At 39.8% G+C, this 18,246-nt stretch overlaps 1 protein-coding gene across 1 annotated transcript; it reads right to left on the bottom strand.

The window, feature by feature from the left end:
- Positions 1-9,792: 9,792 nt before the first annotated feature.
- Positions 9,793-16,255, bottom strand: tmem18 (transmembrane protein 18). The gene is made up of 5 exons (XM_085382149.1): positions 16,094-16,255; positions 15,829-15,946; positions 12,348-12,402; positions 12,147-12,240; positions 9,793-12,053 (listed from the first exon to the last, which is right to left on the bottom strand). The coding sequence occupies exons 1-5, from the start codon at positions 16,184-16,186 to the stop codon at positions 11,955-11,957; spliced, it is 459 nt and encodes a 152-aa protein (XP_085238275.1). The 5' UTR covers positions 16,187-16,255; the 3' UTR covers positions 9,793-11,954.
- Between the last annotated feature and the right edge of the window lie 1,991 nt (positions 16,256-18,246).

The following is an 18,246-nucleotide window of genomic DNA, read 5'->3' on the forward strand; positions in this document are numbered from 1 at the left end:
CCTCTCTGTCCAAAATGTGAACATTGGCATCCTCGAAAGAGTGTCCTTTATCCTTAAGATGCAGATGGACTGCTGAGTCTGACTGGCTGATTGGGACCCACACCCAGTTTCACACCTTGGCTCAGGCGATTAGAGGATCATCAGGGGGTCCTTTTGTCCCCCTGTGGGGGGATACTCCCACTAGGCCCTATAGGGCTTTGGAGTTGACGTCATGCCGCAATGCATTATGGGAGCGCAGCGCCATTTTCGGGGTCTACGAATCAAACCAAACACACTGTGTTGGAACGACGACTACAAGAAAGATGCTTAAAAGCAGCTCAAAAGAGAGTGAACTGTATAGAGACCGATTTCATTCAGAGGCGAAGCAGCGGTACTTGCAGAAAATAGCGTGCATTGGAAATGTGGACCCGTATGAAATACGGCCGTGGAGTAGAAACCCTGAAGACCAACCGCTACTGACGTAGCCTGACATATTTTCGTACCTTATCTGTGGAATCAGCGCATACAAGTCGTCATTCAAGCAAAGGTAAGTCAGCTCGAGTACTGCGAGTGAAATGCGTTTGATTTCCTTGCAAACATTCAGATTAGTGCAGCATAAATTCATTCATGAGGGGAAATTACAGTGAGAACATGTGGAGGCTGTTAGGTGGATAACATAGCGAGTTCAGTGCATTGATGTGACATTCTCCTGAAGGATTGTTATTCTTTATGGTTAAAGAAATTGCACTAATTTATTCATATTTATTATAAATAATCCTAATTAAACATCTTGCTTCCATGTTTGTATCTTGTGTCACTAAAAATACAATTTATTTTAATTTTATATATTGATCAATGACCTGCAGAATCTCCTTATCATATTAAGGGATTCATAATTGTCACTTTATGCTTTCTCCATCTCTAAAGTGATGACATCCTTGCATTACCGGTACATACTTTAGGTTCATTTTCTGCAGGCAGATTTACACTATAACATGCAGCGTTCTATAGATGGACACATAAAGAAATGAAAAATTACATGTATGTGCTAACTTTCTAAACACTTTGTTACATTTATGATAAAGTAGACACATTTCACCAAGCATTTCACTACATATCGTACTGTGTATGACTGTGTACGTGACAAATAAAATTTGAATTTGAACATTTACGTCGGCCTTGGCTCATAGTTCTTGTCTTTAAATGAACTTTGTCTGTGTGTGTTTCAGGTGCTGCACTCTCAAAGACTGAATGAACCAGCATTGCAGCCATGGGTCACTGTGAGCATCACAGGGAAGGTTGAAGCCGCCCACTGCACCTGTATGGCCGGAGTCGCAGAGACCTGCAGCCATGTCGCTGCTCTTCTGTTTAATGTAGAAGCAACAGTGTTGATCCGTGGCACAAGGACTGTTACAGATGAACCTGCATACTGGGTTTTGCTGGGTAATATGACCAAGATACAGCCAGAGGTTGGCCATAAGATAGACTTCTCCTCTTCAGCTGCCCAAAAAAAGGCTCTTGATCAAAACCTAAACAGACCATCTGTAGTGACAGGTAAAAGGAGCTGTCCTCAAAACAGAAAAATCCCACCTGCTACTTTGGAGGAGTTGTCACTGCTATTGGATACTTTGCTGGAACACAGTAAAGCTGTGGGTTGTGGGAATGACCCATAATGTTTTATCTAGGGGTCTAGATTTATGCCTGTAGTGCACTGCCGTGTAAATAATTTGCATTTACTGAATATATACTGACTGAGTACCACTGTTCAAAAGTTGAATAAAGAAACAAACTAATTTTTGCCTCTTTTTTTTTTTTATTGAAACCACCTTATAGAACATCACATCAGTTACAATGTAGAATCCATGTCATTTATAGTTTACAAATGACAAAATGTTTACACAAAATCATGAGTGTTTACATGACATCACCCACTACTAACATTATTTACTGTATCTTTTGAAAAAATACAGCAATTTTAACAGCACAAGACTTAAGAATATTTAACAGGAGCAGGTTTCATTCTTCCCTGGTTTTATTATCACACTGTTCACCAAAACGCAGCAAACCTTCACCATCTTATCCAGAAGGGTCCCCTCTTCACCCTCACATGGAAGAAGTAATCTGATTGGCATGGTGGTATGTTTGCAGCAGGTCCCTTGTGTAGCGCTGGAACCCAGTCACGATGTTTCATCCATTTCATAGGCTGGTTTGCTGCAATAATGCCAAATAATTAGCATCTCTATAGATAGAAGGTAGTTCTGCAAAATCACTCAGTAGGATGTTTGTTCTAATTTGCTATGACCTCAGAGCGCATAGAAAATAAAACTAATAGGCTATAAAGAGTGATATGAACATATTTAGAACTTACCGGAATGAAAATGTCTGGAGCACCAACAGATATTTGGAGATGGAAGAGAACTGCACGTCAGCTCGTCTCACAGCTGATATCCAGGCTAGACGCCTTCGTTTGGTAACATCAATACACGAGCTGCTGAATGAAAAGATAAACCATTTTCAACCTTATTCTCTTGCCGGTCGTGTGATCGAACATTGCAGCCGACCACACAGCAAATACGAACCATGGCTGGTGTGTGTGACTTCGCTCCCTTTTCACTTGCGCTAGACCCCCAAAATGGCAGATCGGGCCAAAATCCTTTCCACGCCCACCCCCCGTGACATCACGCTCCAAAGCCCTATATCTGGGACTCTCCACTATTTGACCTTAGAACTGAAGAAGCTTCTCGGATGAGAGGTGAAACGTCTTCAAGTAACTTAAAGAAGTCCAGACGCTTTTCTTTGCAAGCTCCTTTGACTACGATGACCTGGATGACTGAGAACCTTCACAGACACCCTTGCAATAGACTGCTGTAGACGTAAGAATGATGGTGACAGTAAAGCCGATCATTTCCACACTTGTATTCATTCTCGATGTGCCAAGCTGTGCAGTGTATTCTCTTTGCTTTTAGAGGGACTTTAAAATTTAGTTCAGAGGCATCGATTGCAACTTTCTGCCTCGGGAACCTCTCCCCAAAAATGTAAACTAACCCTTGACTCTCACATGTCTCGAGCACATATTGTTGAGTTATTTTTGAAGCAGTATTCAGTCTCTCAAAACATGCCGTCATGTTATCCATGACAAAAGAAGCTGCTGAGAAGTGCCAGGACCGCCCATTCATTTATTTTGAATAGGAGGTTATGGAGGCATTGTTGCACTGAATTGTTCTGTCAACAGTGCGACGCTGAGACAATGGCTTCTGTGCAGTGGATTGGGATGTGGAAAACTTGTAGTAGGGTTGAACACTTTTCACTGATCATTATGTTTGAAGAGTTGCTGCAATGTAGAAGGCCCAAGTTCCTGCCGGGTAAGTCCACTGCCATCAGGGAATGCTGTTTCTATGTGTGACAAGCTTCTTCTGCAACATTGTTTAGTTGGATAGTAAACAACAGAGTACATTATTGTGGAAAAGGTCTTGCGTCACCCCTCAGTTCATTATATTTTGCCTCTGAGGAGCCAGAATTTGTTGTAACTTTTCCATTGGTCCTGAGCAATAGTTCTCCAGGTGTTCTGAAGGTCTTTCAAAGGTTTGCTTTGGACATTGGCTGGTTTTTCACTCATTTTCAGTCCATTGTTGTACTTGACCATTTTCAGATGAATGTTTTATTTGTTAATTCATTTAACAGTGACATATCAATCACTTGAGCATCAACTCAAGGGACACCAGTGTTGTGTCCAGAAGACAAATTAGCAAAGAACCAACTTTAAATCTTTATACCTGTATACTCCAGATACTTGCAGCCTGTCATAAAAACACATAATTTGTTCCCATTTCTTTAGTTAAATCTACAAAAAATGATGTTAAAGATAATGATGCCAGGAAAAAATAGTATATGTGTACAAACAAGGTGAATCCCAAAGAGCTATTAGCGGGATAATTGGCATATTTCACCACAATGTGCACTGTGTCCTTCAGATTTGAGGTACCTGGACAAGCAGAAGACAAAGAAAGTATGACTACTGAGAAAACCCCAAAACAAAATACAAAACAATCTAAATCTAAAAGATACATCCTTAAGAAACAGGAAGGAATTTGGCAAAACTCAAAATGCATCTGGCCCTTCAGTTGATCATCTACTGTTTACTGAAGCCTCATCATAAAGGGTCTTGGTGGAACGGTGGCTGTCAAGAAACCAAACTTAAGGAAGTAAAAGAATGAAAAGTTACACAAGAAATGTACTGAACAGATAAATCCAATTTTTTTTTAATTCAAATCATCATTCAATGTATGGAGAATGTCAGAAGAGAGGTACAAAAGTAAGAGCCATCAGCCATCTGTAAAACACAGCACAGACTCTGTTATTGTTTGTGGCTGCACTTCAGGCAGTTGTGTTAGAGATCTTGTCAAAATGGATGGAATTATAAATTCAGAAAGGTACCATCAGAGTTTGATCCCACATAAAGCATCATATGAAAGATGTCTGACTGGCAACCTGACTGATCATCTTGACTGAGAACAACATATAAGGTGGCAAACATCCAAAGAAGACCTTAGAAAGTCCTTCAAATAGCCTGGAGAACCATTTCTGAAGACTAAGAACATTTCAAAATAAAGGTGGTCAATAAATTGCAACCTCATTAGTATCTTCAGGCTTTATTTTCGCCATATATGCTGTTTATTCACTTATAAGTTATTCACTTATAAGTTGCAACAATAAGTTGTTGCATTTATTTGCCATTTTCCAGGCAAAAATAATGAAAAGAGGGATTGCTTAAGATTTTTGCACAGCACAGTACATTCACATAAATGCAGGACTCAAGTTTTCCTAGCAGAACTTTGCATAGTAACAAGGGGATCAGTGACATTCACGTCACCTGTCAGCAGTTTTACTGTTGTGGCTGATCAGTCTATTTAGAATAACTCATGTTTCAACGCTCTCGCCATAAAGTTTTGATTCCTCAAGTCCTGCGCGAGCTTCAGCATCAGCCCTAATGCCATAATCCATATACATGATTCATCTTTGATATGTCATTTTCCCGGCAGTAATCCCAAACTGTTTATTAAAGTGTCTATACTGTTTTTAACTCACTATATTCAACATTTTCCTTATAAACGGCTCATTACATTTGGTAGACATTGTACCAGTTGTTTGTCTTAATTTACATCCATCAGTGTACAATGTACAGAACATTCTACAATATTCAATAAAAAGGTTATCAAGGGTCAATGTGTCTTTGGCTAGCGGGCACCTTTGACAAAGGCACGATGTTCATCTGCAATAGAAATCAGGGATTTTTGTGTGTATTCCCTGTCTTTAATCATAGATTTTCATGATTAATTACCCGCGGAGAATACAAGTCATTCATCAAAACTGATATTAACCATGCAGTTCATCAGCATCGATGTCCAATAACTTGCATGACCTACAGTGCACTGCACAATCTCCTCAGATCTCCTTCTAACGCATGTTTCTTCTTTTATCCAAAGTGTTTTTACTCGCAGGACTGCAGCTGACTGGATGTTGTGCAATATACGGTTCTACATGACAAAAAGAAAGCAGCCATATGTGAGATTCATTAACTGGTGAATTTGGCATCAAAATTCGCACCAACTGAAGCCAGATTTAAACAAGGGAAAGCATTCACTCTAGCCTTCTGCTGCAGAAGAAAAAGGCCTTCTGAAACTAGGGAGGGTACTTAATCATTAATCAGTTGTATGTGACTCATGTGTCTGGATAAGATGAGATGGTTGCATCAGTTGTGGTGTACCTCAAAATGTAGTAACACAGTCTTGTGATAAGCAGTCTCAAGGCGATACATACGTGAGTTTAACACCTGCTTTCACAGAGAAACTCGTAATGTTTCACCAGCTGTTCTGGAGGAGCCTTCAGCACAAGGGACGGAGTCTTGATCAATCTCGATTCACGTGTGCACACCCACACACTCACAACACCACCTTTTATCAGTGCAACACCACCGTTCCTCTTCCTTCCCATCTTTTTAGATAACTTCCATGGATCCAACTGCTCACTGCCAAAACTTAATAGATGCTGACAGATGAATGTAGGCAAAGCACGCCAATATATATATTAAGATTCATCCGCCCGGAAAAACAAATGAGTGATATAAATAAAATTTAAAACAACATTGTAGCCAGGATAAACACCCTGTCAAATCTTTGCAGAGATAAAAAAAAAAAAAAGAATAAAAATGTAGTGTGGACAGAGGAATGATTCTCTCGAGTATGGACAGCTGCACATCTCATGTCATTTTAGCTAATACTGCCTTCTAGTGGTGCACCATCGTTCCCAGAGACTTACTGAAACCACCAACCTGCACATAAACTTTTTAGTTGTTTCTGCCTTTTTTACAATTTTGTATTTTTCATGCTACAAAACAGCAAACATGTTAAATCTATTTGACCTTTATCCATCAATACAGGCACATCGAATGCTGAGGATTCAACCTGAGCTTCCTTCGTGGCAATGGGGGCTACATTTGCTCCTAGGTGGGAATAATAAACAATAAAACTTTGTACAGTTACTTTGTTTGCAAAGAGAGGAAACTACAATGTGAATATTATTCACATCTATTTATGCCTTTCCCATCCCTTGAGGAAAAAGAGCCAGTGCTCAGAGCTTTTTGAAGTCCTGCAGAGTCCTGGCACGATCGAGAGGTGTGGGGAGTTGAAGCTTGCAAGAAACCTGTTGTGCACTGGGGGACTGGCACATCTGATTACACAGTGTGTCCTGCACAGTTTCCACCCTCTGAGGCCCTACTGACAATTCATAGAACTTCAGAGACCCTCCAACCTCCCACAGCTACTGACATGTCAGATAAGTTTAACCAATCTGGGGATACAAAGCTGCAAGAACACGGAATTTATTAAGACTTAAATTTAACCCTTGTAGTACCTTTAAAATTTTAAAAGACAGTTTAACCTCGGGACCCCGAAAGGTCCCAAGGCAACAGGTGATATAGCAATATCATAAATGAATTAATTTTTTCACATCAAATCTTTTCAACAACTTCAGACCTAACCATAGGTATACAGTTTTTCATTAGTTTTTTTTTTTTAATTAATATTTGTATATTTCTATGCCCTTATTGTCATAAAGACCCCTGTTTTTTAACTGGAAAAACCTATAATCTGCAATATTTTTCAAAAAATTAGTTGCAAAATAGAATATTTGGCATGAGGTAATTGCAGTCTTGAATAGGTCAATAATTGACAACATTGATTTGGATGCATTATTATTTTTGGAGCAATGAGAGTTTAAAAAAAAAAAAGATAACTTTTGCCCTCGGGACCCCACATGATCCCGTTCACAAATGTGTTATAACAATGTCATATATAAATTTTCCCCCCCACTTTATTAACATCAAATCTTTTCAGCAACCTTAGACCTAACCATAGGTATAATGTTTTTTATTCTTTTTTATTAATATTTGTATATTTCTATACCATTATTGTCATATAGGCCCCTGTTTTTTTATTGGAAAAAAACATAATCTGCAATATTTTCCAAAAATTGGTTGCAAAACAAAATATTTGGGATGAGGTTATTACAGTAATAGGTCAGTAATTGATAACAACATTGATTTAGATGCATTATTATTTTTGGATCAATGACACTTTTTTGCAAAAACAAACTGAACTGAGCTGAACAAACTCAACAACAAACTGAACAAAGATGTAATTTACTTTTTATAACATAAAGCACAAAGTGTTTTCAAATGGATTTTGCAGACAGGGGCACCACATCTGCTGCAGTTGTTTATGATCCTTTTGCGCTGTTTGCACGATGCGCACTGCATCCGCTTTTTGGAAGGAGACTCCCACTCCTCCTCCTGCTGCTCTTCCTCCTCTTCCTGCTGCTCTTCGTCTTTCACCTGCTTCTGCTGCTCTTTGCCTTGGGCTTGTAAGACCAGGCTGAGTGCGAACGGTGTTCTAGGCAGGTAGTTTCTTTTCATCATGGTCGGGGTGATAAGGGCTCTGCCAACCTGGTCTATGTACAGACGCCGGATATGTCCCTTTCCTCTGTTCCACTCTGTGTCCACAGCAGTGAAGAGGACAAAAGCGTTGTAGCAGCTTACATCAAGCATGTGATACAGCAGACACATGGGCCACCTACGTGTCCTCCGACGGCAAGAGTAGTTGCCACAAACCTGCAAAATAAAGAGAAATGATCAGATGACATGAATAGATTTATACAACCTCCACTGTAACTATCCAAACTATCATCATCACATTTATGTTATCAGATAACTGATGGGACTCTCAGAGTTATAACAACGAGTAACAGTAAATAATTTGGCAAATAATTGATGTATAATTGTGCTTACCTGATCTAGATGATCCACAGCCCCTTTGCACTTGTTATAGTCCAGGATGATCTGGGGCTTTTTCTTGCCAGAGCTTTCGACTTGTGGCTCACGGTGCTTTGTGCTCAACAGGAGAACATTTCTTGATTTCTTTGGCACGTAGGATACCAAAGCAGCGTTGTGACTAAAAGCAAAGACAGAGGACATTAACTCTCTGTGTTGAATGTTCAGCAGCTGTGGGGGCAGCTCAGGTTTGTTAATCCTCAGAGTGCCCACCAGGGCCATCTTCCTTTTCCTCAATTCCTCTGCAAGAGGAAATGATGTAAAAAAATTGTCCATTGTTACTGTGTGGCCCTTCAGTCCGTCTGTCAAATCAAGCACCACCTGCATTCCTTGACTAACCTGCCTCTTTGCTGATTCAGACCTCCCAGTGTACAACTGCAGCCTCCAGGCATAGGCGGTCTTCACATCGCATAGGGCCCAGATCTTTAGCCCATATTTTGCAGGTTTGAGGCGCATATATTGTTTGAATGAACAGCGGCCCCTAAAAGGGACCAGCTGCTCATCCACACATATGTCCCTCCCTGGATTAAAAAATTTGGGCAGGCGGCTACTCCACTTGCTCCATAAATCCTTTATAGGACCCAATTTATTCTCCCTGCCACCTGAACGGGAAAGACGATCGTCAAATCTTAGGGCCTGATTAATTTGCTGGAATCTTTTTTGTGCCATTGTAGCAGAAAAAAAAACACGTCCTGTCACCCCATCCCACAGGCTTATTGTAGATTCATGTTGAGACCTGTACAGACCAGCCAGGATCAGCAGGCCCATGTAAGCCCGCAGCTCCTCCTCTTCTACGTCCTTCCAATCTTTTATCGACCTCTTCCCCTGCAGGTTGGTAAAATGCTGGATTAGCTGCATAAGGTCCTCCGCAAATAAAAGATCAAAAGCACTCACGGGGCTGCTGATCCTAGCAATTGCGTAATGGGTTGGTCCTGGGGTTAAAATGGAAGAAGGAAAATATGGCAGGGTCTCCTCGTGTGTGGGACACCACAGGATTTCCCCATTTTTCGATCTCCACTGACTTTTTCGATCTTCCTTCTCCTCCTCAGACGAGCTGCAAGGCTCCTCATTACCTGGCAGAAATTCCTCCCCTTCTTCATTGCTAGTGCTATCTTTTTCGCTTTCGGAAGACTGCAAGACTGCAGCAACATCCTCGTCTGAATTCGATGTGGGCTTCATCGTGCAGAAATGACCAGTGTTGCAAAATCCTCAGTAAGGAAAATCGCTATCGGTGTCCTTTTTTCTCTCTCCAACTGCATTTACAAGAACAATGGAGATCGACAGACCACGTGACTTTCGCGCATTGCATTGTGGGTACGAGTAGCAACAAAAGTTGAAGTTTTAATCCCTACTTGCATTTTATTTGCCCCCAAAACAGTTATGTACAAAACGAAGGAGAACACGGCAAAGACAAAGACAGACTTGACAAAAAGGCAAAAAAAAAAGTATGAGGAAAAAAATCAAAGGAGTGAAAGGGTTAGACCTGTGGACTGCCATAATGAATTAATTAAATACACCATTAAATAATTAATTAAATGTGGCAATAATTAATTAAAATCGGAAATAATCAATTACATAAATATTTACGACACATGTAATTAATTAATCATTGACATATTTAATTAATTATTGACACATTATTTATTTATTTATTCCACATTTTAATTAATTATTGCCACATTTAAATAATTATATAATTAATTCATTTTGGCACAGTTGACTCCTATGAAACGCCAGGACTGCCATAATGAATTAATTAAATACATCATTAAATAATTAATTAAATGTGGCAATGATTAGTTAAAATCGGAAATAATTAATTACATAAATATTTACGACACATGTAATTAATTAATTAATTATTGCACATTGGAGTTTTGCCTACATCCGGTGATGAGAGTGCTCATTTCATCCTAAACCTATTTTTCATGCCATTAGGTATTCAAGGGAAAAGCATTATAACATGTCAGGATCACAGTATATTTGAAATATATGATTATAATAGAACTCAATGGGCACAAAAAAGGTACGAGAGCAAACAGTGTTGGCATATATGCCAATATCCTTTTCTATACACCAGTCTTTCTCAAACTGTGGTACACGTACCACTTGTGGTGCTTGGGCTCTTCTGGTGGGAAAGGCATTAATACTCCAATTTCTTTCTTAAGATTAAATGATATACCATTGTGGAGGTATGCAAAGGCGACACGAGTCACACTGATGATAAAAACACAGCCCTTTTCCACGGTGCCCTGATCCTAGCCTCCATCGATGAGGCCCCTGGGAGAATCAGTGGGGGCGTGGGAGATGCTGCTGGTGAGTCGGGAACTATTGTCTGAATGCTGAAGCTCCTGGTAGTCAGGAGAATTCAATCTGCTTTTTCTGCGGGTGAGTGGTAACCCTTTGCGGCCAGCAGCAGGGAGTTGGTGAGACCAGCTCCCTGCTGCTGTCGGAGAAAGACGTGAGAAATCCGCTCTCATCTGTTCCTAACAAGGAGTGTGCTCTCCATGAGCTCGAGAGCGGTACCATCACCCAGGCCGTAAAGGGAGTAGCACCGCAGCAGCAGCGCCTTGAGAGCGGTGTATTTTCCATGTAATCGCATGCTAAACAGACAGAACTTCAGTCAGGAGAAGAACTGCAATATAAGGTTAGTCATTAATATACTGCTGCATGGGCTGGGTTGTAGTTACATCGTAAGGTTTTAAAAACTGAGCTTTAAAATGAATAGTGATGATAAAAACCATGAGAGGCCGACAGTGATCATTGAATTATTTAGGGGCTTGTTCAGATTAAATAGAACAAGATACAAAGTGTTACAACATGTTAAAAACACAACAGCTTTAATAAATGCAGAGTAGTTTGGACCCGGAAGCAGGTTTCAATCAGGTCATTAGTTAAAGATTTGATATCCCACCTGCTGTGAATGTTTTAATGTAGTACAGTTGTTATTATTATTATCACTTGTCACATCCTGTTTATGACAGTTAAAATAAATAGCATTTATATAAGAAATAAAATTGTCTGTGTAAACTGTATGTGGCCTATACTACTGTACTTTAATGTTGGTCATAAGGGTGGTACTTCAAGAGCCATTTATTTTATGAGGTGGTACTCATTGTGAAAAGTTTGAGAACCACTGCTACACACCACACTATAGAGGGGATCATTAAATTTTAAAAATAATCCTAAAAAACACACCCTGGCCAAGTTTCATGCAACTAGTGATGCAAATGACTGATATATTGATAATCAAAAAATGAGCAAAATGAACATTTAGGGTAACAGACACCTGGACAATTAAAACGATAGTCTTTTTGAGGGGAGGGGGTGCATTTTAACATGCTTTCACACGTTAAATACAAAACACTAAGTGTCCTTGGTCTTCAGAAATGTCATAGTGTACACAGGTTTTTAACAGTCACAGCCAAAAAACAAAAAAGACACCCATTCCTCAAATTAACCGACATCAATGAAAAAATCCTTTTTAAGTCATACGATGGAACTGACTTTCCATTTCCAAAATTCGGGATTAGCAAATCCGAGTGTCCAAATTCCTCCAAATGAAGCCCATTTATGGACATGCAGAGACGGATCAGTCATTCTTCTCTCTCTTCTCTCTGCGGGCCTTTCTCTTCAGCTGAAGGGTCTTCAGCTCAGTCATAGTGGAAAAGGTCCTGTACACCCACACCATCTGTCAAAGTATATTGTAGAGGGAGAGTTTGATTTTTTTTTTTTTCTTTAAAAAAAAAAAATCATATATGCCGAGAACAAGTGCCAAACATACCACGATGATGACAGCATTAAGAAGAAGAGGAATCGAGAAAACCAAAGATATGAACATGCCCTTGGAATCAAAGTACTGGAAGTTTGAAAAGGACCTGCAAGAAACAGTGAAGCTTAAGAACATTTTCTTGGCTTTGACATATCGCCTGTAATATTTAGCGCAACAGTAGTAAAAGAAAATATGGGTGATCAATGGTGTTACCTCCAGTTTCTGGCAGCCAGCTCATTTAGATATTCAGCACTATAAACCAGGCCAACTGTAAAGAGAGGGGATATCAGTCACAGGTTACACATGTAAATGGTAAATAAATGGTAAATGGCCTGTATTTATATAGCACTTTTACTAGTCCCTAAGGACCCCAAAGCGCTTTACATATCCAGTCATCCACCCATTCACACACACATTCACACACTGGTGATGGCAAGCTACATAGTAGCCACAGCCACCCTGGGGAGCACTGACAGAGGCGAGGCTGCCGGACACTGGCGCCACCGGGCCCTCTGACCACCACCAGTAGGCAACGGGTGAAGTGTCTTGCCCAAGGACACAACGACCGAGACTGTCCAAGCCGGGTACTACATGTACTACATGTAAACATCAAGTCATTTACATTTAAAAACAGCTGAAAAAAACGTGTAAAAGGTATAGCAGATTTACTAATAATGATGAAGTTAACTGGTAGCTTTGAGATTTATCAGTATTAATTAGGCTTAAAGTTAAGAAGCATTACGCTTTTTAACTGTAACTATTTTACATCATCACTATGAGCCAGTAAATATGTTTTCTGAGATTTCAAGGTCAAAAATGAGGGGTTGGGGTTTGTTTCTGCAGTTTATCCATGAGAAAGTGTTCAAAAAATGTCATTTTTCAGACATAGTTTTGAGAGGCATTTGTAGACGGTGATAGTTAAGATAACAAACACTGGAAATGTTGGAAAGTCTGGTTCCTGATTGCATCATTGCTTGGCTGGTTTTGTGCGCAGCAGGGATTCTTACTCTGCATCAAATGGTCCCATTTTCCCTACTGTGAGGTCTTCTTCTGACTTTGGTGCTTTCACGTGTTTTAGGTTGACATGGAAAAAAATTACGCTTCTCAGAGTGTTTCAGCAACACACTGGTAGGTTTTTTGTGTGCTTAAAGCTTTACTTAACATGTTAGCACTACTGCTAATGAGTGCATTTTGTAATGAATCCAGGTCAGTCTATATAAAGAGCAGTTAACAGTTTCTAATACTATCATCATCATCATGCCACATACATCAGGGATGTCAAATTCATTTCGAATTGTGGGCCAAATACACCCCATTTTGGTTGTAAGTGGGGCAGACCAGTGAAACTCCTCTTTCTGTCAGTGTAAAGACATTTGGAGATAATTTAATATAAAAGAGAAGTGCAATTTTAGTAAGGCATTTCACTTTTTCTACTTGAGAAAGAAATGCTGTTTTGGGCTTAAACTGTAATAAATAAATGTGTAAAATAACAGAAAGAGTTCTGTTAGCTCATTGTGCTGACTGTGATGTGATTATAAAGCAGATCAGCAGATTTGTACGGAGTCCCTCTGATGACATGGTGCAAAAAATAAATAAATTGTGACCACAAAATACTGTTTCGAGGGCATGAAATAGGTATAACGTGCGCACGAAATGCTAATTTGTGGGCACGAAACACTTGACCGATAACCGTGATCCTTCCCAGGCCCTTGCAGTTGGTTGACAATAAAATCTATCCCGGCGTCCAGGTCGTACTTACGTCCGTAAATCAACTGGGCTCTCAATATCCTGTTTAAATGTCTCTCCGTAATAATGGTTCGTTGCATTGCCAGGCTTTGCATTTGTAGCTCATTCGCAGCCTAAAATAAAACTCAATCATACTGTCTCTGTCCATGGTGTATAGGTTTAGCCTACTCCTATGCTTATGTCTCTACGCAGCTGTCCAGGAATTGTATCAATATGATGTGCACATGTTATCTATTTTGTTGCCACAAATGCGTAATTCGTTGCCACGTTATACCCAATTCGTGCCCACAAATTAGCATTTCGTGCGCACGTTATACCTATTTCGTGCCCTTGAAATAGTATTTCGTGGCCACAAATAAGTATTTCGAGGGCACGAAGTAGTATTTTGTGGCCACAATTTTTTTTTTTTTTTTGGGCCATGTCATCAGAGGGGCTCCGTAGATTTGAATTGAATTGAGATAGTTTAAAAAAACAGGAACTTATTGTAATTTCACTGTTTATCTGTTACTTTCATCCTACTTTATTCTATTTTATCCACACATTTGTATGGTAGATACAAAGAACCAGGCCTTTTAAGTCATTTACATCTTATTTTCAATGCTTAGAATTAAAAGCTCCCATTATTGATAATAATGTGCGGGTTAAAGTGTCTGACCTGTAGCAAAATGTTGAAAGTCATACCCTTCCCTCTTTTAGCGACCGTGTAAATGTGTGGTTTTAAATCGTGCTTGATGACATCAATAATTGAGCAGTAATTCAGGTAGTTAGGTTTATGAGTTAATGGCAGGTCAATAGTAACAATTAACAGAAAACACATGTATAAAAATCAATGTAAATATCAGCCGATGATATGAGCCGTACCACATATAGGATGGGGTCATTGCTGTCCTGTTTGACGATGCCTTTCAATGGCCTTCATGTTTCCCAGACAATACAACTGAGAACCTCTGGATGTTACAAATTGTTGTATTTACTGTAAGATAATGCTACAGATTGTCCAGGAGCCAAAGGCACAGTCCCCAATCTCATCAGGAGCATGCCCAGGCATGGTCAGGGATGCACAGAAGCACCACTCAGGCACATTATGAAGGAAGTTGCATCAACCTTTGATTTCAATTTTTAACTTTCATATTTGGTGTGATTTAGAATTCCGCTCTCAAATAGTGGATTGTTTTAGTTCCCACTTACTAGGAATAAAAATTGAGAAACGGAGAACTTGAGAGCTGGTTCCAATTTTTCCAATTCATCAGAATCATACAACACTGAGTTTATCAACTCCTTTATCATTGCTTGCAGGTGCTGGAAATGCAAACTGACTGCAAATCAGTAACATCATACAAGCACATTTGGTGTTGCCATAAAAAGGGAGCCATGGGAGAGATTTGGGAGGTGAGAAGCGGTCCAAAGACTTGCTTAATTTGACAGTAACAGCTAGCTTTAATGTCTGCATCGATTATTGCATGATTAACATGATTATTTCAAGTAGGGAGTGGAAACACCAGCAACATTCTGAGACATCTTTCTACACAACATGAGATCCACTTATCTGATCTTACGCCATACATTTCTCGGCCAAGCAGCTCATATGTTACTGACGCCAAATTATAATAAAATCAAAGGCACATTTTACTTGCCTAAGAAAGCCTAAACGGGAATGAATGTCATACAAATATTCTCTATTTTCCCATTGTTAATGTTAATTGAGAGACTGATGCTACAGCTAACAATAGGCAGTAAGCTTGTTTGGGATTTAAAATAATAAGACAGCTGGGTATATATAGATCTGGGTAAAAAAAAAACGATAAAGATGGACCAATAATGGCATAATGGACGCTTGTCTAAAGTTGTTTTTAATAAATTACAGAGCGTATATCAGTATAGACTTTTAACGTGATTATCAAGTTTCCTTCTTCTTTTTGAACAGTGTAGTTTGTTTTGTGACACGTACCTACGAGCAGGAAGTGGCAGATCTGAGCTCTGTAATACTTGCAGGTGAGCAAAGTCAGGAACAAGCACACAGCATGAAACACCAGCAGACCGATAAGCCAGGGCTCGGACCACTGCACCTGCATACCAAGACAGAGACACACATACACAACCGTTAATGGAGCTGCCAAACTTGAATTAAACTGAAAGAGACTCCTGTTAGCTGTAATAGCTGAAGCGTAGTTTGCTAGTCTCCGCTGGAATCGGGGAAACAAAATTGAGCTTACCGACATGAAGAAAGTCCATAACGACGTTATTCTTAAATTGCTGAATCCGTCGATGGGGATACTGCTAATATTGTCTGCTTTATTGACCGTCATCTTCTAAAAATATTAATTCTCCTGTGTGTAAACACCAGCACACTGCGGAAGTGACACGTTAAGTCGCAGCCGTTTGACGTCACAGGACGATTAGTTTCTACCAATGACTGTAGAAAACAGTCGTCGTAGTAAAATATAATAAAAACTGAATTAGAATAAGATTGCTAGGCAAAAAAAAATAAGACTGGGAAAAATAAGTTGAAACGTCATGATTTTTAGTTACCGAATTCGACATTTCGAGCTACAACCTGAAATGTTGTATTACCAAAGGAAGGAAGGTTGGGAAAAGAATCCATGGGTACATAATGACATGTGAAACATTAAAATACTCAAAATCGCATATTTTTTCGGTCTAAGATTGTTTTTCATTCATTTTAATTTTATTGATTGATTGTCTTTGTTACACTTTTTCGTTCTGCGTACTCAGCACAAATAGGGTGTCATCAGGTAAATTGGGGCATCAGGTAAAATGAGCCGTTTAAGGTTTAAGTCTCCTAGCTCTTTAATTTTTTACAGGCAATGGCCGTAAAGAATTTTCAAATTGCTGGCAGAACTGTACTTTAACAAAACAAAACAATTGATTTGATTGCTCTATAGTTGCTGTTGTGGGTGGGGAAATGCTTCACATCCAGCTTGGTGAAAAGAACTGAGGGGTGAGTGTTCTGGTTGACAAATCTTTCTTGAAAATGATACGGTTGATTTAAAAAAAGGAAAGAAAATATACATTGATTAAAAAAACGGGCTAATACTTCATTTTGTGATCGTTTCCACCAGATAGCAAGCATCTTCTTTCTTTAGCTATCTTTTTTTAAATAAAAATACATTTTTTATGGGCAGCTCAATTTACCTTAATGAATTGTGGTACATTGAGTCACCCTTTTCAGCTTAAATGAGCCTCCTTCAGCATTGAAATTTGATGGTTCCTTTTATCAAAAAAACAGTAAATATATCAATACATGTCAAATCATATACTAGATACATTTTAACATCTCCTTTCTAATTGTGCAGATCTAAAGTTTGTGGGTGCTTTAGCCTTGATGTAGTATGCATTGTGAGCAATGCACACTTAGATGCACGCACGCACACACACACACACACACACACACACACACACACACACACACACACACACACACACACACACACACACACACACACACACACACACAGGAAAAGATGAACTAGCCATGACCAGTTCTCCTCAACCAAGGTGCTTGGAGTGGTTGGGCAACCATGTGTGGAGGTCTGTGCAGGTGAGAAAGGTGAAACTACCACTTGCTTTCTTAACAGCCTTCAACGCGGAAGGTGTTTTCAGTTAAAACATGATTATCTTCAAAGGGAAACGACTACGATGTGAGTGGCTCCAACATTGCCCCGAGAATGTTACTGTTCAGGTCTTAGTTAATAGCAGGATAAATGCTGATCTCTTCTTGGAATGGGGTCAGTTGTTTGTTCAGTCATTACCTCAGGATGACGCCAGACCCATCTTGCTACTAATCTGACAGGCAGCACAAAAGCTATTAAAGTCTGAGTTTTTCTCAGTTTTCTGCCCAGCATGCAGAAAGGCTGCCACTGTTGAAAATGCACAGGCAGGGTTCAGAGGGACAGGAATGTTCCCCTTAAACAAACACATCCTCCAAGAAAGTGCTCTTGCTCCCAGTAAAACAACCGAGAGACCCCTTCCACTTACTTCCCCTTCCCCTTTCAGCAAACCCCCAGACATCACAAGCACCACCAGGCAAAACTCAGACAACACTAGCCACTGCCCAGCCGACCCTAGAATCCATCAGCCCCATTCATCACCCTGCAGTGGTATCCGAGGTGCCCCTAATCTTTACATTCTTGGATGCCGAGGCGGTAGGATCTGAAGAAATAACAGTCAACTTTGAATGTGTTCCTGAGGAAGAGATGGTCTTTAACCTGTTCATACCTCAACTTGTGTTACATTCAGTGATCTGTGTTCCCTGCCAAAATGACAGGACTGTCAGGAAGAGAGCTAAGCCTCCATCATGTAGACTACATTTCCACCAAGGCACTGAAATCTAAAAAGAAAGAAAAGA

This window comes from Rhamphochromis longiceps, linkage group LG15, assembly GCF_057381845.1.
Source record: "Rhamphochromis longiceps isolate RC_006_pf linkage group LG15, R_longiceps_female_GT1.1, whole genome shotgun sequence".
NCBI classification, from domain to species: Eukaryota; Metazoa; Chordata; class Actinopteri; order Cichliformes; family Cichlidae; genus Rhamphochromis; species Rhamphochromis longiceps.

Bases quoted from the DNA above. Each gene is read 5' to 3' on its own strand.
- tmem18 (XM_085382149.1), bottom strand. From the start codon at position 16,186: ATGACGGTCAATAAAGCAGACAATATTAGCAGTATCCCCATCGACGGA. The intron at 12,403-15,828 runs GTACGTGTCACA...CTCTCTTTACAG, and splicing joins CTGCCACTTCCTGCTCGTAG to TTGGCCTGGTTTATAGTGCT. The intron at 12,241-12,347 runs GTAACACCATTG...TGTTTCTTGCAG, and splicing joins CTGGCTGCCAGAAACTGGAG to GTCCTTTTCAAACTTCCAGT.